At 48.5% G+C, this 20,276-nt stretch overlaps 2 protein-coding genes across 2 annotated transcripts; both read right to left on the bottom strand.

Moving 5' to 3' along the window:
• Positions 1-1,203: 1,203 nt before the first annotated feature.
• Positions 1,204-15,668, bottom strand: UBAP1L (ubiquitin associated protein 1 like). The gene is made up of 6 exons (XM_082061153.1): positions 14,781-15,668; positions 11,918-12,072; positions 9,316-10,059; positions 7,705-7,914; positions 3,285-3,386; positions 1,204-2,360 (listed from the first exon to the last, which is right to left on the bottom strand). Exons 1-6 carry the CDS (start codon positions 14,794-14,796, stop codon positions 2,226-2,228), a joined length of 1,362 nt encoding a protein of 453 aa, XP_081917279.1. The 5' UTR covers positions 14,797-15,668; the 3' UTR covers positions 1,204-2,225.
• Positions 15,669-15,734: 66 nt separating this feature from the next.
• Positions 15,735-20,266, bottom strand: PDCD7 (programmed cell death 7). The gene is made up of 5 exons (XM_082061154.1): positions 19,506-20,266; positions 18,308-18,446; positions 17,734-17,970; positions 17,058-17,145; positions 15,735-16,664 (listed from the first exon to the last, which is right to left on the bottom strand). The coding sequence occupies exons 1-5, from the start codon at positions 20,229-20,231 to the stop codon at positions 16,547-16,549; spliced, it is 1,308 nt and encodes a 435-aa protein (XP_081917280.1). The 5' UTR covers positions 20,232-20,266; the 3' UTR covers positions 15,735-16,546.
• Positions 20,267-20,276: the final 10 nt, after the last annotated feature.

Genomic DNA, 20,276 nt, shown 5'->3' with positions numbered 1-20,276 from the left:
TAGACGAAGCCAATTAACATTTTGTGCCGTCTTCCCTAAACTGAAAGCAGCACAGGGCAGCACACTGCTTTAAAACCATTTTAAGTTGAACAAACAGCTAAAACCCTCCATTAAAATAAAGTTCAACTAATTCTGTTACTAAAATATTTATGACAGGCTTCTGTGGCCAACCCTGGACGGCTGGACTTGGCAGGTTCTCCCCTTCCCTCTGGCCCTGAAACCTCTCTCTCCACCTTCACATGCTGTTCTTTTGACAGTTTGAGGGTTTATGAAGATATTTGCTGACAAAATGCAAAAGGTTTTAAGATTTTTAAGTGTAGGAAAAAGCAGGTCTCAGCAGGCGCTGGTGAGTGTCGCGCGGATGCTCCCAAGACAGGAGGACTCTGTTTCATCCGTCAATCCAGACCATGATACAGAAAGGAACACAAGATAATTTCAGATGCGCAGGGAGGGGAAAAAAGAAAAAAGATACAGGTCTTACCTCTGCAAACAGGGGGGAAAAGATGATAAGCCAGGAGCAAGCAAATCTCTTAACGAGAGACTGCTCAGCCTTTGCACAGCGAGTGGGCACGACGCTGCACCAGAATTTAGCCCTCACTGTTACTGGCGCCGGCACAGCACCATTATCTTCCCCTTTCAATCTTCACGGTGTTTCCCCTGCCAAAGATTATATAGATCGCTTTGCCTCAAACTGTAATCACAGTTTAACCTTTCTGCGAGTTTCTTTTTTGAAGGTGACATCATCTTGGCAAGGAGGAACGTCAGGAGAAGCTGTCTGTCCAATGGACTTGCCTTATAAGGGCCGTATCAAAAATAAAAGCTTGTATAACCAAGGGAAAGCTGGAGGAAAAAACAGGGCTGGGAGCTCCAAGAAGAGCCTGTGAGCTCCCCAAGAATGTCTCCCTTGGACATACAAGGTGCCACATTTTCCTTTTTAACGTCATTAAAGACAAGAAGGTATAAAACACCCTTGGATATGGACAGACTGGGAGACTGTCTGGAAGGATATGATTGAAAAATGGTACTAATGTAACTAATTCAGGATTTTCTCTGCTAGTTTATGCCAGTTGGCATTTTCACAGGAAAAGACACAAATACATTTCGGAAGAACCTGTCCAACCATCTTTACTTAAAGACATTGAATCTGTATCTAATTCACAGGAAAATAAAATACTTTTTTGTCCATTATTTCCCTGCCAAGCCAAGAGATGCATCCCGTACAGATCTGAATCTCCCACCCTCCATCCTTCAGTTATATATGAAAACTCCCCTTGGGTATCCAGATTTTCCCAATCCTGACATCTGTGCTTAACTTCATTTGGAGCTGCTGTGACCACTGTTGAGGGGAGCATCCCCTGAATTTTAGTGATTCAGGCAGAGCACGAGGGCAGCTGATCCATTCCTGGTCTCTGTTCTGATTTCATTAAATTCCCCGAGCACAAACCTTTGCATAAGCCATTTTTCATTGCACTGGATAAACTTCATGTATTTCTGGAGCATGGGCACTCTGTTTTCTTTCCCTGCCCTCATTGAATTGTGTGTTTTTCTCAAGTTTCTGGTTTAAAAGGGGAAGCTAATGTGACTGGACTGGATTTCAATTACAATGTTCAACCATGACTAAGTCAGCTGAGACTCTTCCCAAGCAAAGACCAGGAAATGTTTTTGCAGGAGCCCTCAGTTTATATTAAAACCTTCTCTTCTCTTGATTTATGTAAATCTTTAAAGAATCCATGTTTGATTGTGGTTGAAAACATGACACCCATCACCCCAGGCAGAGGGAGAAAACTGGTTTGGGTTTTGCAAAATCTAAGCTGAAGGCGGCTTGGATCTTCTTGCCTCTAATCTAAAGAGCTGAGATGATCGAGGGTAGAGATGTGTGGGTGAAGAGATAAAACATTCCTGCTATAAAACCTTAGTACAGTGACAAATATGTTCATAGAATCATTTTGGTTGGAAAAGACCCTCAAGATCATCAAGTCCAACCCTTAACCCACCCATGACACCACGCCATGTCCTGAGAACCTCATCTCTGCATCTGTTCAACCCTTCCAGGGATGGTGACTGTCCATAAAATGAGACGAGAGACCACGCTGGTGCTTGGAAGGTTTGTGCCCGGTGAGTTGTGCTGCTCAGGTGGGGATGAAGCAGAAGGGTCAGAACTTCCCGACCCATCCGAGTCCTTTGGCGGCCCAGTCTGGAGCTGGGACTGGGCTCCAGAGTGCCTGTCACTGGGTTTTCATCACGAGCTCTTCCAGCGCTTTCTCCTTCTGATTCCCACAGAGCAAAAGAACTTCTTTAATTTCATTTTGCTGGAAACCCATATCGTTAAACTGAGCTAACAAATGCAGGAATTCAGCTGCCTGGAGGAAGAAGGAAAAGAAAAGAGTGATGTTATCGTGGGGTTTTAAGGACGGATTTATCGCAGAGTTGCACAGGAACAGTGTTGGGTGACGAGGCTGCAGCCAGACGACTCGGCCGGGTTGTGTTACCGCTGAAGGGCACTCCTGGCGCCGCTGCCGCAAGGACACGCATACCACTGCCAGCATTTGAAAGTGCGCCCTTACATCAACTTTTTAAATAAGAAATATTTAATGAAGTCAGCCTCTAGCTTCACCGATTCCTTATAAAGTTTAATATGAATTCCATGCAAGTGTTTGCCCACTTTTTTAAGAGACCAGGGAAAAGCAGGAATTAACTTCTCCTGCTTCCCGCTTTGCTCAGGCTGGGCCCCAGCACCACAACATCTCCCGGACCTGAGTCCTCAATACATAACCCCCACTTGACACCGGGACCCGGCCGCCCTGCCGCTGCCACAGCCCTGAGAGCCAGCAGTCCTCCGTGCCATCGGCATCACGTCAAACACCCCCAGCCCAAATTTCAAGCATTTTTTTCTCTTTACTTCCCCCAGGAGGAGACTGGTGATGGGGACCAACCCCTGGTGTGCCACCACAGTTCTTTTCCCTGGAGGGGGGCAGAGGGAGGGAGGAGGGAGGTAGCAAGGGCAGGTGGGTTCGATGTGGGGGATTCCCTGTGCAGGGGCTGAGTGAGCATCGAGCATCGTGCTTGCATGGCGGGGTGAGAAGATGGATGGAGTGACAGAGCAGGTGTCCTTCCCAGGGAGTCCCTATGGTGACATCTGCCACAAGAGCAGGCTCACTGCTTGCAGGGCAATGGGTCTGACCCACCAGGAGGCTGTGCGAGGGGTGGTGGAACATCCAACCCGCTGGAAAAGCAGGGCTGGAGGACGCAGCAGAAATGCCTGGGCCGTGCCACCCTGATCTGACCTTCTTTTCCGAGTACTGGAACATTTCCATGGCCTCCTCCACCTGCCCTTCCTCGTAGCCCTGCTTCAGCAGCCGGTCACAGGCGCCCAGGTAGCTCAGGAACTGCACAAGGAGAAAACCAGGGTTAATCCAGCCTTGCAGACACAGGGTGCAACTGCGTTCAGGAGCCCACCTTGCCAGGGACAACTTGGGGGACAACCTGGGGCACAACTGTCCTGCTGGCTCCTGTCTGATGCTTGGCCAGGGCAGTCTGTCTGTCAGTAGGACTCCCACTGCAAGAAGACAATGTGAACAAGGCAGAGGGAGGACAAGGAGTGAACCAAACATCTGAACCATCTGAGATACAAAGCTATGACCTCCAGGCTGGGGGGTGAAGCAGAGCCTGTCCTGCTGAGATGTCCACCCTCAGCTGACCCAGCATCCCTTTGATGTGCTGAGATTCGGGCGCCCGTGGGTTCGCTCCAGGGTCCAAGAACAAAACCCACCCCAGGGGAGGCCCATGTGCTGTCATTACTGAAAGTAAACAGTTATTTTTGGCTTCCCTCTTTGTTCTTGGAGTGCTGACAGCACTATTCCCAACGGTGTCTTTAAATACCACGAGAATCATTCACTGTCCGAAAACATATGGAACAGAGAATAATAAATGTAGTATACAATAGCAAGGGGAATAGGAACATCCCATGGGTCTCCCCAAAGTCTTCATCCAAGGAGAAGCTGATTCATATCTCCCCAGATCCAGAAGCGCACAGACCTCCACCTTCCCCAGCACCACCGTAGCCAAGGAAAAGGATTCAGTAAAAGACCATAAAATACATGAAAAAGCCCCAAAAGTCCCTCAGACATTGAGTTGATCGGCTATGGCTAAAGGGCAGAGCACAAATTTTAAGAAATGTCAGCCTTAAAGAGCAGCTTATTAACTAAAAAATTAGATAGTCTTTGGCCATTGCCATTCATAACCTGTTTTTATTTTCCTCATTACTTTACTAATTAAACACCCCAGATCATTGCTGTATTTTCTGGCCCCGTCGCAGTAGGGACAGCCACGATGTCCTGGCAGCCTGGCGTGCTGTTCAAGCCCAGCATGAAATTGGTGCTGTTGTCAACTCAATGATTTTTATCATTAAAAAAATAATACATATATATATCCCAAAGACTAAACAAAAACAGGTTTTTAAATACTATGACCTGCCAACCCCCTGGGTCTGGTACCAGCCCCACCAGTGCTCGCTGCGGAGGAGGAGGAGGTGCCACTGCGCTCTTGAAGCTCCTTCTCCCCTTGTACCTCTCATGGATGCTCCTCATCACACTAAGACATGAAGTTCCTCCAGCATGGGCAGTCCTGAAGAGCTTGGCTTTATCCGCTCCACAGCCAACCCAGCAACCTCCTCACAACCTGCTTGTCTGGGAAGTGACCTCCAGGCTCTGGTAGATCAGTCACCTGCTGATTTATCTCTTTCCTCCCTGTTTGATATGATGTGCAGCGACGGAGCTTTTCACACCAAAGACAAGCACAAGCAGTGACGTAAAGGAAAAACCTCCTCCGTTGGGTTTAATCTGCCATGTCCCTGTCCTGCTTTGGCTGATGTTCATCAGAAAGGCCCATACCCATGAGGTCCCAGCTTCAGGTTCTCCAACAACTGGCTGCTTAAGAAGAGCAAAGCCTTAGCACCAACCATTCCACCAACCTACCTGCACCACAGACTATAAGCTGCTAGCATGGAAAAAAACAACCAGCAAACACCATCAAAGACCCAAATGCTGCTTTCATGGTGGAGAAACAGGGTAAACATCTCCCTAGTCTTGCTGCAGGGTTCAAGCAAGGTCTCTTCTCCCAAGTAACAAGTGATAGGACACGGGAAAATGGCCTCAAGTTGCGCCAGGGGAGGTTCAGATTGGATATTAGGAACAATTTCTTCCCCAAAGGGCTGTCGGGCATTGGAACAGGCTGCCCAGGGCAGTGGTGGAGTCACCATCCCTGGAGGGGCTGAACAGACATGGAGATGAGGTTCTCAGGGACATGGGGTGGTGCCAGGGTTGGGTTAATGGTTGGACTCTATCTTGAGGGTCTCTTCTAACCAAAATAACTTTATGATTCTAAGCCAAGGGTGACACTGAGCCTCCAGGGACAGTGACTGTCTGAGGAGACAGGGAGACCCCAGCCTGCACTGCTGTGGACAGCCAACTCAAATGCTGACACCAAGGACACAACTTCAACAAGCGTTGCAGAGGCTCAGGGAGCCACCACTGGTGGGGACAGCTGATGCCAGGCTTGTAGGAAGCGCTGAACATCTAGATTGTCACTTGGGGTAAGACAGCAAGTTCTTTTGGAGGAGAAAAGGGGCAAGAGCACCTTATGGTAGCACAGCTGAGCACAGATTTTGCTGTTATTATTGATTTCAGAAGAGCCCAACAGTCCATAGGAAGAGGCTCCCCACCCACACATGGCCAGGAGGTGGCTGTCACCATGGGCTGTGTCCCGTGGTGACCTTCCTACTCTGTACCCCATGTTTACAGCTATTTGGGGATAATGATGCTGTCTGGCTGCAGCCATTTTTCACACCTAGCTCCATGGATCACTCTTGATTGATCAATGAGCACTGATCAAAATGCAATGATCCATTTTTGGCTTAGCCCTTGGCTATGACATCCTAGATGATGAACCTCTACTGCATTGGGACAACTAACCCTGCTTGAGCCTTTTAGAGAGGCTCCCCCACCAAAATTGAGAAGGCATCATCTCCTTAAGGCAGCAGACCTGTCTGCTCCATCAGGGTGGGCTCTGACGTGACATTGCAAAGAAATTGAGTGATTTTTGGCGACAATCTGGTGCTACAATCAATCTTCATGGCTGAAGCTGTCATCGTCACACACTGAAACCCCACGTGACACCAGCAAACAATGAAGAGCACCCACAGCTCTTGTTTATAACTGGAGTTGAAACATATTTTCCAGGAAGGTTTAGCCTAATTTGGCAGTTTGTACTTGTAAGAGATGCACAAAGCACTACGCCTGACGTTTTATATTGGGCATAAATGGGAAAGACGGGAACTTCTGGTGAAGAAGGCACAGGATATAAAGCAGAACTTGTATTTTGATGCATTAATCACCTCTCCAAGGGGCTGGGAGTCCCTGTGTTTGCACAGAAGGGAACAGACTGTCCCCATCTCCATCCTTAATAAGATGCGCTGCTCCTTCATATGGAGACAGCAGTTGCTACAAGCCGCCCTTGCACATGAAGAACGTGGGCTGGGCTCTGCCCATCTCCCTCTGCCTGGATGAAACCTCTACGGATTAAAGAAATAAAGCTTCCCTTCCCACTTTGGCTTGCGACGACCCTCGCCTGAAACACCAGCGAGGATCTGGGAAGGCTGGTCCGGCCGGGGGTGACTCAGGAGGGAGCCAGAAGCTGCAGGATGACTCAGAGCAGCTTTGTGCACCGACCAGACGGGTAAGAGCTAGCCCACGCAGCACAGGCAGCTCCCTGGGGAACGGGAAGGAGACTTGGTACCCAGCCTGGTACCCAACAGCAGCTGCTTGATGCTGCACCCACTCACACCTCTGCCCGGGGGCTGCTCCTGCTCCCGGGCATGACAGCCTGGTGGACATCCTGCTTTTTAAGCTGCAATCAAGCCCTTTCTCTCTCTGCAAAAGCTCCTTGGATAAATTAGCCTTATTAAATCCTCCACTGGGATGGGCAGTTCCAGCCCCAAGCTTTGCCAAAGCAGAGGGTCCGAGCCAGCAGCATCCCTCAGCACACAGATGCTCTAAGCCCACCTGCACCACGGGAGGTTCGTCTGGACAAGCAGAGAGTTCGATAATCAGGACGCAGCACGGCAGGCTCAGATGTGCTCAGATACCAGGGGCAGGAAGAGGTGGTACGTTAATTATTTTCAAGAAATTCCAGGTTATTATAAAGGGTTCCTCCAGACAAGAGGTCTGGGACCCAGCTGCAATGCCTGCATGGAGTCTCTGCTTGCTCCAACACAAGGAGTTTGTGTTTTGGAGAGAGCCCAGACAAATGTGCGAGATATTTGTACAGTCCTGCTCTGACAGGATGAGCCATGGCAATAATCACACGAATCTAGCAGCTGGGAAAAAATGACGTGCAAAAAGTTTCCATATATGGGGCCAAAATTTGTACTTCAAAAGGACACCAGGCTCCATACAACAGATTGAGCAGATAACATTACCCGGCCGCTAGTACTTGCTGAAAAGCTGTTGGTGACTCGTTGCTATTTTATTACAGCAGAAGCACAGACGTGATCTCATGGAAAACCTTGTAAGCCGAGGTCTGATACCAATGTGGGAAACCCAAGGCCACCTGAAGTCCACCCCAAGCAAGACAGCCATCCCTTTCTCCACAGAAATAACAGATTTCTTTACCAAGAGCTTTCTGCAGCACCGTGCCAGCTTCACCAACCTGACTTAAGCTTTGCTTTCCAGTCTTCTGGAGGGTGAGGATGGCTTTGCGAGTGGGGTAGCCCAAGGCGATCACGGGCTCGATGAGGTCTCGTTCCTCTTGGCTCAGCGCCGAGAGCAGATCAGACGCCGAATCCGGCTGGGATCTGTGGGAACCGAGAGGCCGCGCAGGCGCGGAGGCCGGGGGGAGGCAGGCGTAGGGGCTGAGGGACTGCAAGAAGAAAAAAGATCAGCAGATGAAATGATGTTAAACAACCCAGGATGGAGCCATGTTTTCAAACCCCAGCAGTTACCTTGCTCTCTCCAGAAGAGGAAAGAATTCCCATACAGGGAACAAAACCCCCTTGGGCATCAAAGGAGACTGGGCTTAATTAAATCCAGGCCTAGCTATGGATACAGATCAGAGAAAACCGCACTTAGGCGGGTTCATCAGCAAGAGCAGCTTCCTCTCCCTGGGAATCCTGCTCATCTCCCCAGCTATAAATGTCATTTTTGTCCTTGAGCAGCCTTGAGCAGCGCTGCCTGTGGGCAGGAGGATGCTGCCCTGATGCCCCATCTATGCCTGTGATGTTTAGCAGATTTATTGAGGTTTCTGTTCCAAACCCATCTCCTTGCACATAGAAACACTCGCACAAGTACAAGGCTTTAGTATTTGGCACAATCCATGCGTAACAGCAGCAGAGCGGGGTGGGCAATGGATTAGTAATTAGTTGCAACAGCTGTTTATTGTATAGATACACAGGGGTGTTTAATCTTTCCTTAATTACCCTATGTCTAATGCACCTACATATAAATAACATGATCTTTCAAGTGCCTGATGATTTCAATTGCAGGTTTTTGGCAATTCATCTCCTAAATCTCTTGAGGTGTGATTTTTTAAGAAACATGGCACAATTCAGATTTAAGGTGATGGACAGCAGTATTTACTCCACCACTGCACATCGCTGTCTCTGTCAGTAAACAATTTGTATTTCTAATAGGATTATAAAATCTAAAGCTTCCTACTTTTAGGAAAAGACAGGCAGCCATCGCCACAGAGAAGGATGCCAATATTGCAGGAGGAGCCAGGCAAAATGGCCTTTTTCAGCTATATAACAGCGGGGGAGGAGGGCAAGGAGCACAGGGACAGGTAGAGAGGGAGACCCAGGGCAGAAGGGATGCAGAAACAACCCAGTTTTGTGCCTGTTCAAGCCCCGGCTTCTCTTCTGGGGCTGCCAGGAGAAGCAGCTGTGAAAGCTGTAAGGGGCATTTCCCCATAAACCCTGTTTATATCTGTTAGAGAGAGAAAATGGAAAGGAAAGAGGAAAAAAAACTTATTTGTTTTTTAAACTGTTTCAGTTGGAAATCAAATAAGACGCCCTGCTTGTTGGGAAAAATAATGATGCTTTGTTAGGACAGAGCAAGTAAACATCCTTCCAGAAAGCTCTGCCTGGCAAAAAAATCCCCTTCCTTCACTTCTTCTGAAATCTTGCCAGCAATTTCTCATGGGTTTAGTGTTCCCAAAGCCCCATTTCTGTCCCATGTTGCTGGCCAGACCACAGCAAATAGGACCAATTTGAGCCTCCACTTCCCTCCTGTCTTAGCAAAGGGCTACCAGAGGAAAACACTTCACCGGCATGGTGGGTTTATGCCGCTTGATAGGGGGCATCGGCGCGGCCGTGGCTGGAGGAGCTGGTACTAATGTCCCCAGAGGGAACACAGCTGGGGATGGCCCGTATGTGACGCTGCGGCTGGCGCGGTGCTGGGGGAGCGGCAGCGGGACCCCTCTGCTCTCCGTGGCTGCTCTGTTCAGAGGATGCACCAAAGCTGCCAGTTTCCTTCTGGCCGCTTCCAGCTCATTCTTCATGTTGTTAAATATCACCATGGATCTTCTCTGCTTGTTCGGGTCCGGGCTGGCTGGGTTGTGGCTGCTCTTCTCCAGCGAAGGCGCCAGCAAGCCAGGTGATGTCTTTGGTCGGCTCTGGTAAAAGCTGGGATGTGGAGTGACACCTCTCCCAGTGTTTCTCCTCCTGGAAACCTTTTCATCCTTGTCATTCTCTTCCCAGGATGTCGAGGAGTATTCATCATCCTCCGAATATTCGTCCTCCTCTGAGTGCCAGGTCTCGCTCTCGGTGTCGGACAAGGCAGCTCTGCCCTTGGCATGCCCGTAGCCGCCATCGGCCGCGCTCAGGCTGATGCTGCGTCTCATCAGTGCGTCCCGTGCTCTCCCTGCAGTGCTGTCAGCAGGGTCCACCAGCAGCAGCCAGCACGGCGGAGCAGTGGGGACGACTTCGGAGGTGACCCGATGCCGGGAGGTTTGCTGCTGAGAGGCAACCTCGACCCAGTAAAGCACTTTTCTTTCCAGCGAGAAGTCGTGCTGTGGAAGAGCAAAAAGCAGCTGGTGAGGGCATCTGAAACCAGACCATGGAGCAAACCACGTGCTTCACCAGGGCACCCTAAGGGCTGAGTCCTTCCCATATCAGCTCCTATTTCCCCGAGCATCAGGGCTGGCTGCAGGCACTAGGGCTGTAGGACTGGGCAGCATCAGCCTCATCCCTAGCGGGAATCCCCAAAATTTATACTTGAAAAAGATCTGGCTATAAAGTTATTATTATTTTGAGTTACATCTACAATTTTAATAGGTGTTTTATTCTTAGAGGTGGTTTCGTGTCACTTCAGCTGCTGTGGAAGGGGAGAGCAGAGGGTGGAGGGTGCAGAGAGGAGGTTCGGGCATCAAGTTGAAGGCTACAGGCTGCTCCCAGGTTGGTGGCAGAGCTCATTTGTGACCCTCATTAGTGGCACCTGGTAGAGCCACCTCAGGCATGGGGGCTCAGGAGCCACCAAGTGGGGAGATGCCATGTTGGGCAGAGGGAGGACTGGCTGTGGAGTCCCCGGTGGTGCCGGGGGCTCAGCCAGTCATGGAACAGAGTCGTCATTTCCACATAGTCTGGCTTAAAATATAAACGTGTTTGAGACTGAAATCAGGGTTTTCCTGGAATAAACAAGCTTTGCCCGTCCCAGAGCTCTCCAAACAAGGTCTCCTCCGGACGGGCAGGCGAGTACATTCACAGCCCAGGAATGCTGTTTTTACTGCTCCCTGCCATGGACCTGAACCAGCCTCCCTGAGGAAAACACCACCACATGCCCCGACAAGGATCAGCCCGGACAACCAGCACAATCACTTGGCTTCAGTGGGGCCGACATGTCCCCAGCCAGGGAGAAACGCAGGGCTGGGGTAGGATGGGGTGGTGGAAGTACCTCAGCTGATCCGTGGGGACACAGACAATCACCTGCCTTCACACAGGTGGCAAACGCATGTGTTAAAATTTCCTTCGAAGAAATTGCTTAAAATGAACAACACGGTGACTCCTCCTGTTAAACCCATCCTGTGGACTTGGGATGTGCCATTTTTGGGGGAGGCTCAGCTGGCAAAAAGCCAGATCTGAGGTTTACTGACGGTTCACCCATCACTGGGAGTGAGCAGAGGCTGTTTGGGATGGCCCAGCTCACCTTCCTCCATGAAGTGCACTGAGCCCACCTATGGGTGAGACTATTTAAGGCTAAACACACAAAATACTTCTGAAATTGTCCTCGACTGCAGCAGTGCAAGTGCTGCCCATAAGCCTGGAGAGCCAACTCTGTGCTTTCAGGGCAACTGTCCAGGGAAAGGCTTCCTACCCGGTTCCTGAGCACAGATTACTCTGTCAGTCGTTGTGCCAGGCTTCAAAATTGGTGACAAAGCTGTTACAGCAATAGGTGTAGATTCAAAAGCAGTTTAGGACTGAGCAATGTGGCAGATCACAAAGTGTCACAGGATATTATATAGATTTTACATATATATATGTTGCCATCACAGGTAGCGTTGTCTGCTTACATCTGCTACATTTATTAATAAATATTTAATAAATATTATTAATAAATTAGATGGTGATGATTCCACAACAGAAAACAATCCCAGAACAGAGCCTGAAATTTGCCTTCCTATCCCAGAAAGACCCAACCCTCCTGCTTGGATAGCATTAAAAAAACCAACTCCAAATTCAACCCTTCCTCACACCCACCCACCACAAATCATCCTCACCTCCTCTCACCCCTGCAAGCAGCCAATTAAGAGATCAATTAGGAGGAGAGGTTTCCCTTCCTTTCCTTCACAAGAAAAGGTAAACATCACTGACATCCCTTTGAGCATCCCTCAGAAGCGAACCCATGTGTGGACACAAGCAGAAGAGCCTCACCATGGTGCTCATGAGGATGTCAGCACAGTCAGGGAGGTCGATGGCCGGGGCAGTGAATAAAGCGTTTTGTCCCCCTGAGTCCCCATCAAGGCTCAGGGCTGTCCGGAATGGAACTTCATCCAGGTAGCTCATGGCTGCTGCCTGATTTCTTGCTGCTGGAGGAGGGGATGAAACAAAACTGTAAAACGCAGGAATAGCACTTTTTAAGATAGAATCACAGAATAATCAAACCGTTTTGGTTGGAAGAGACCCTCAAGATCATCAAGTCCAACTGCTAACCCACTCCTGGCACTACCCCATGTCCCTGAGAACCTCATCTCCATGTCTGTTCCACCCCTCCAGGGATGGTGACTCCACCACTGCCCTGGGCAGCCTGTTCCAATGCCCGACAGCCCTTTGGGGAAGAAATTGTTCCCAAGATCCAACCTCAGCCTCCCCTGGCGCAACTTGAGGCCGTTTCCTCTCATCCTCACACTTGTTCCCGGGGAGCAGAGCCCGACCCCCCCTGGCTCCAAGCTCCTTTCAGGCAGTTCAGAGATCAGAAGGTCTCCCCTCAGCTCCTGTTCTCCAGGCTGAACCCCCCAGGTCCCTCAGCCCCTCCCATCACACTTGTGCTCCCCTTCCCCAGATCCATTCCCTTCTCTGAACTCACTCCAGCACCTCAATGTCCTTCTTGTGAAGGGCCCAAAACTTGATTGGTGAAAATAAGCTGGGTGGAAGGAGGGAAAGATGAGCTATTTCCAGTGACACCAGTAAAAGGAACACAGCCCTTAGAGACACTGCCAGCTGTGGAAAACCTGCTGTGTGCAATGCCCTCATTTGCAATATCTTAATTACTGGTGCTGGGAAGATTTTTATCTGTGTGTACCTCACTACCTTCCATCCCTCCCCCTGCCTCTCCCTCTCCCTCCACTGCCCATCTCACACTCCTTTTCCCAAGCTGGGGACACACTAAGCACTTTTTTCAAATTCTAGAGGCAGAAACTGCAGCCAAGGAGGACACCTGGCAGGTCTGCTCTCCCTGCGTGACCCGAGAGCAGCTGTGGTCACAAAGTAGGAGGAGGACATCCCCGCCAGCGCCGCAGCGGCTTACCTAGAGCCGAACATGTGCATCAGGACAGCTTTGGCGTCAGAGGGATGTCAAACAAGGCATTTTAAGGCCAGATTAACTTTTAAGAACCATGCGGTGTTGTTTTTTAGATCAGGAATAGCAAGGGGAGAGAAAAATTTCTTATGAACTGGGAACAGCGGCATGGAAAATATTACCACAATAGCGTAAATGTCTCAATTTAGTAAAAAGCCACCACTTGCTGCATGAAGCCCCAAGTCCTCAGCTTCCCAGCAGTGACAACAGGCAAAATAACTTCCCATATATATTGTCAGCTGCCAAGAGCTGATGGTCAATAATCCACTGAGCTCCAGCACCTGCAGTTCATCCCAAAGCAGTGCAGGACACAAACATTAAATACTTGGTGTGACATCTCTTGGTGTTTTTACTGATTTTTTTTTTTCCTTTAAAAAGAAGTGGCTTCTATGACAACACTCCGCAAAAAGAAAATAAGAATCTATCAAGGAAAGCTGCGAAATGCAATGATAATGGTCTGTAATAGGAAATGTCATTCAAGGTAGTTTCTTATGTTAGCAAAGGACTAATAAACAGCTTCCAGACCACAAACAAAAGCAACACGTGCAATCGCTCGGTGCAACTCAGTTGGTCTTATCAGAATTACCCAGGAGTGACGCCAGGAGCCGTTAATACCCAGGGCTGCAGCGCAGGCAGAGCCCGTAACCAGCTTTGCAGCTCCCGCACGTGTCCTGCTGCCACGCGACACACACACCGTGTGCCAGACCATCTGTTCCCAGCCTAAGAGGGCTCAACCTAAGTTATGACCCATGTCAGCACCCACAAAGACACTGTCTGAAAACATCTGTAAGAGAAGCTGCCTGCCCCCACCTTTCTCCCACTCCTCTCCCACCCTCCTTGCAGCTCATGCTGTATATCAGCTCTTTTCAAAAGCCGTGTGGCACAAAGGTGCAAAGGAAAAGAGTATTTCATTGCCCGTCACCTAAAAAGCCTTTGTTTAGTTTTAAATCCCACTTTACAGGATGGAGATGGGTAGTGGACATGCCTGATGTCACCATGAAGAATATACAGAGATTATGATACTGTATCTCGCTGTACTTCTTAAAAACTGTGCTCTAAGAAAGGCTCTCACAAGTGTTAATTCCCAAAACCACTATTTAGAAAGAAAAAAAAAAAGTAGTGCATTGGAGTGAGGAGCGATGACCACAAAAATGCTACTGGACAAGAAATAAAAGGTGGTTGGTGGTAAACATCAAATTTATATCAGAAAGCAACTTCTCCAAGGGTTCTGACCTGCCTGCTTTGCCATCGAAGATCTGGCTGGCAAAGCAAGCAGCTGCCGTCAGGAGGAGGATGCGCCTTAAAAACATGAGGAATTCCAACTACACCAGGACCAGGGTGGGAACAGGATGCAAACTGGGAAACTCCCAGGCAACCCCTCTTTTCTTCTGGGCTATAATATTTTTTTTAAAAACTTAAAAATAGTAGGAAATACTGTGCCCAGGCAAATTTGAACCTTAAATCTGAATACACAAGGGACTATTTAAGAATTAATACCACGTCTTCAGGAGTTAAGATTTTAAACATTCCTCTTCCACCTGTGGCTTCGACATCTTCCTCACTAAAAATATAGAAAATTTTAACACAGATATCATCAAACAAAAGCAAATATGTAGAACAAGCCACAGAAAGCCTGAGGGATTGAAATACACCTCAATGTACCTTATCCATTGGCATTTTAAAGTCGTATTTTTATTAACAATATGAAGTTATCCTTACCATCAGAGGAAATCATGGAGCCCTTCTCGCAGGGCGGGGAGAATGGGGCTGCTTCTGCACTGCCCGCGGATCTGCTGCTCAGTTCTTTCAATTCCTGCAGTGCCAAACAAGTGTCTGACTTTGACAGTTTTAAGATTATCGTAGCTTAAGCGGTGAGCCCATCCCATCAGACATGCTGATGGGATAAGAAGCCTCACTAATTAAGCAGAGAATCCTCCGGTCATTGAGCTTCCTGAACCGCAAGTGTTGATTCTGCTATTGTTTTTATGCTCTTTGAAACTTCACTTTTTCATCAGGTAAGAGCCCCCTGAGGATCTGATCTGGACACAGGTCTTGGAGTAACGAGATGGTCGAAGTGACAGGAGGATGTATGGATGTGTAAATCCGAACCTCCACAGGCCTTCATGGTAATCTGTATTTTGGGGTGCTATAAGTAGGCGATATACACAGGAGCAAGACCTGCAAACTTCTGAATGCAGATTAATTCCAACTCTATTAAAAATCACTAATTTGTGTGTTCTTACTAGCAGAAATCAACGCAAAGCTTCAACCAAGAAACTATTAACATTATACATAAGGCCCAAGTGTTGAATTTTGGCAAGTACACGTTCCCTCCTCCACGAATTACACGCTGTAAGGAATTGGGGAGATTAAATCCATTCCCACACACTAGGTCTAAGCAAGAATAATGACCACAGCTCTGGGAAGATGCCACGACAATCCGTGCAGAGCAGCAAAGCCTCAAACCCATATGGCCAGTTACTCTTTCAAGCAAACTGTCCAGAACACGGACGGCTTTGAAACCAGCCACCTCTGTCACCTGGTAGGAGGGAGAAGTTCCTTCACACAAACCCTTTGTCAGCAATTCTCTTCACATTGGAGTTGTATTTGATGCCAAGTACTAGAACAAATCTCTCCCTCGGAGTAAAAATGCTTCGAACAAACAAAAACAAATCCATTTTTGTCCGTTTATTCTGTACAAAAGAACGATTTACAAAATAGAGCTGTGTTTTTCTAATCAAATATTATATACATGATCTGTCCCTACACAAAAATAGTTATAGAGGCAAAACCAATTACAGTAGCTTAGACTTGAGATTTTACTGTTTTTTTCCAGCAGGCTTATTAATCAAATTTATGTGTGTTCACACGGCTGTCTGACCTATTTCACCACAACTGGGAATTTTTTCCATGTTGTGGTACCAGTCTTAGTCCACAAAAGTAAAATGTCAACAGCTGCTTAAATCAACTTTGAAAAACCTGTCTTGTTTGTACTTCAGAATTTGTTTAAACTTGTAACAGGTTTGTTTCTACACACAAAAATATGGAAACTATTTTGGCAGTGATGCCCGATATGCTTCATTTAAGAAGAAAAACATATTTACTAATTATCTCTTTTTTATTTTTTAAACTTCTTTATTTCTAGAGATGTCATCAACTGGATTTATGTTTATAAAGATAAAAGCCACTAAAAATAGGATGTTAACACTGGCACAAATACCCTTGTTGGCAATGTTTCTTTATAGAGACTGAGACTTTTTAACAAAAACCCACAGCAGGATTGTAATTCTGTACCACAAGATGTCTGGCAGCTCTGGGCTTGCTCAGGTATTTCCCCGCAGAGTCTGGTGGCAAAAGCAGTTTTTATTCTTCAAGATATTCCAGCACCTTGCTACTGAAACAGAGGATGAGACTTCCTCTTCGCACATTTATGCAGATAATTATAATGAAACGTTCCTCCAATGTTAAAATAATTTATTACTAAGTTATCTGACAGCAGTGGCCCAAGTGTCATTTGTGGGGAGACTGGGAAGGACCCATCCTGGAGGGATGCAGCTTCCTTCAGGGTGATCGGCTGGCACCAAGTACTGGTCCCACTCATGCCTTTAACAGAAAAAGCCATGTTTGAGAGAAGAGCTGGTATCAGTTTGGTAACAAGATTTATTATACACTCACATTATGTATTTTTTCCATACTGATCAATACACAACATGCCGTAAATTGTACTCTGAAACTTGTTTTTCAAAACACAAACATGAAAATTACATGTACTGTTATATTAAAGAGAATGGTAATGCATGGAAGTGCACTCTCCCTCACGTGGGCATCTGCTGAGTACAACTCTACCAAGCTAGAAGCTTGATCCTTAGCTGAAAAAACAGGAGAATTCATTGCATAACCATATTTGGAAGCTTACAAACCAAATGAGACTAATTTTATAAAGTCAACAAACAATACTTGTCAGCTTTGCTAATAAAATAAAGACTTTGATTTTACCTGATCTGGATGAGAGCTGCTACAGAATGCTCTGCCTGTAGGTAATAGTCTCGGAAGGGCTGCAATAGATGGGCTAGAGGAAATTCATCTGTTAAAACACAAACACAGAAATTGTTCAATAAATCAGAGACACTGTTGATTCTAGAAAGTCTTAGACGCCCCAAATTTGCCAACTCATTTGCTGCTCCCCAGCTATAACTTGAAATCTCTTCGCTATATAGTAAAGACTATTTACATGTTTTGCATGTCTCCTCATCCTTAGAGCTGTCAGAGGCAAGACAAGCAAAACTTTTCCTTCCTCTATCCCCTAAACAAGAACATATGGACACTGAAGCTTTACAGACGAGTTGTACTTACCACATCACCAGACTAAAGCATCTGTTGGGTGCTGGAAGTCTTCAATCTATTCTGTTTATTCTCACTTCAGCTTAATCTATAGCCTCTTCTTGCAAAACATTACGAAACTGGCTTGAGATACACTATGGTCTATGCTGAAGAGCTAAACAGTTTCTTACATCACATTTCAAGAGTACACTACATTTATCCCAGCTTTTCCTCAGACCATTAGTTACTCCAGGGGATTATTTCTTTCTCAACTATTTTCATGCCTGCATTTTAAACCCAGTGTCTATGAGATGGGGGAGTGCTGTGGAAAAATCTGTCATGCAGAATTTACCTGGGTCCCCAAACAGCTTGGAATCAATTTCAAGTTTCTGCTGCAGTAGTTTTTCCCTTTCCTTCTTCTGCTTCTTTTCCATTTCTCTCTTCCTTTCCTCCTCCTGTTCTCCCTCCAACATTACTCTCAGTGCTCTCTCCTCAGCCTCATACAGCTCTGTGCGATTTTTGAGTAGCGTTTTGAGACTCTCCACCTGATTTTCAAATGCTTCGTCTGCTGAGGGGGGTGGACAAACACCTAAAAAGAAGGAGAATTAATTTAAAATTTTCAAATTCAGAAGGGGCTCTGTTATCAGATGAGACAGGGGAGCTGGCAAAATCTCAGAGGAAGGTGAGCTTGACCTTGGTGACAACCATGTTACTGGAATAATTCTTCTATCAAAAAAGGGATTGGAAACGTAGGAACGCAACCACTGTATTCAGTGTTTTATAGCTCTTCTTGCACAACAATGTAACTAAAATCACTAATAAACAGTTTTTTCAAGCTGCACCTTGCTAGTCAGCACAAGGCAGGTTCATCATCTTATTTCCTGTGTGCGCAATTAAAGAAGTCTGGTAAAACCCTCACAACCAACCTTTCCTGCCAGCGGCCTCTTTTCTCAGTTTCCTAAGCTTTTCTAATGCATGCAGGATGTCCACCATCCTCTTTGTGTCTGCTTGCTTCTTCCGTACTTCAGACAAGACACTATCAGCCGCAGCTTTAAGTTCTTGTTCCTATAAAAGAAAGAATAAACCAGACAGGACATGAGATATCCCACACAGACAAGAAAAAGTTGCATCAAAAAGATGAGCAAAGGTCAGATTATTTTCCTAGTAACACAGCTGTAGCAAGTAAGTCAAACATCCAGCCTTGCCTTTTTATAAAAAAGCTGAAATGCAACAGACTTCAGGAAACAAAACAAAAACGCTGAGCTACTCACAAATCTGGGCCAAATAGCTTGTGAATTCATAAAGCCTCATAACCCTTAACCACAGAAAGTTAGGAAAAACATAGGATAAACCATCCTGATTCTAAAGGTCAGGAATTCAAGATCATTAATACAGCACAGATTCAACACAAAACCTTTTTCAACAGCTGCTCCGTACCACCCCAGCAACAAACCTCGAAGGGCAGCGCTTCAGCCAACAGCCAACACAAAGGTGCCTACAGCACTTCCCAGCAAGACTGACTTGGGGTGGCTTGTTTGGGTTTTTTTTTTTCCTGCTTTAGAGTTGTTTCACCTCCTGGTGAGACCGAAGAACTTGCAAACAAGCACCTTTACAAGGATGCAGGCTTATAGCTACCAAAACAGTGTATCATTCTGGTTGGGAGAAACCCTCAAGATCATCAAGTCCAACCATAACCTAACTCTAGCACTAAACCATATCCCTAAGAACCTTGTCTAAACACCGTTTAAACCCCTCCAGGGTTGGGGACTCCACCACTTCCCTGGGCAGCCTGTTCCAATGCCCGACAGCCCTTTCTATGAAGAATTTGTTCCCGAGTGCTGGCAGCCGCAGGGTGGGTGTGGGCAGCATGGGGCAGGCTGGCAGCTCGGGACCAGCGAGGAAAACCTCCACCCGCAACCGAGAGCTCAGCAAGCGCTTAAGCCCCAGCTACCCAGGTGAGAACGTGAGCAAAGCGGAGGTGCCCACCGAGGCTCTTAAGGAAACAGTGGGGCTGCAGGCCTTGCAAACATCATGTCCCCAAGCAAACCGAACCCACGCAGCACCCAGGTGGCACCGAGGGGGCAAAGGCAGGTGTCAGCCAGGAGAGGCCGCATGAGGCCGTACCCGGTTCTTCTCCTCCACCTCCTGGATGCACTTGGCTCTCCACTGGTCGATCTTGGCCTCCCGCTCGGCGGCCCGGGCCGCCTCCTCCTCCTTGGCCGCTTTGGCTTCTTGCTTCCTCCGCTGCAGGCGCAGTCTCCTCTTCCTCGCCCTCTCCGCCTTCCTCCGCAGCGCCTCCCGGTAGCCGGGCTCCCCCAGGGGCCGCACGATCTCCCGCAGCTCCTGCCGCGCCGCCTCCGCCTCGTCCCGCACCTCGGCCCAGCCCGACTCGTCCCCCTCGGCCTCCCGCCGCCTCAGGGCCCGGCAGAGCGCGGCCAAGCGCGCCACCGGCCACAGGGCCCGCACCGCCAGCTCCCGGGCGCTGCTGGGGCTGGCGGCGGCGGGAGGCGGCGGGGGCGGCTGCGGAGCGGCGCGGCAGCAGCCCAGGAACTGCGACAGCCACAGCTCGTCCTGCTGCCGCTGCGCCGCCGCCGCATCCTCCTCAGCGAGCGGCCGCGGCGGGAACGGAGGAGCCGCCGGGAAGTAGGGGCCGCCGCCCGGCGGGAAGCGCGGCGCCGCGTCGCCCTCAGGCCCGGCCGGCGGCAGCGGCGGTACGAGGAAGGGAGGGGGCGCCGCCGCCGCGAAGGGCCCCGGGCGGGCAGGGGGGCCGGGGAAAGGAGCGGGGGGAGGCGGGAAGGGCCGGAACGGCGGCGGCGGGAAGCGGCCGGCGAAGGGAGGCGGCTGCGCCATGTTGGCGCTTCAGCCCGCCACAGCCGCCGGCAGCGCCCCCTGGCG

Source organism: Streptopelia decaocto, assembly GCF_964273445.1.
Source record: "Streptopelia decaocto genome assembly, chromosome: 9".
NCBI lineage: Eukaryota > Metazoa > Chordata > Aves > Columbiformes > Columbidae > Streptopelia > Streptopelia decaocto.
This window is presented reverse-complemented; position numbering and strand designations above follow the sequence as displayed.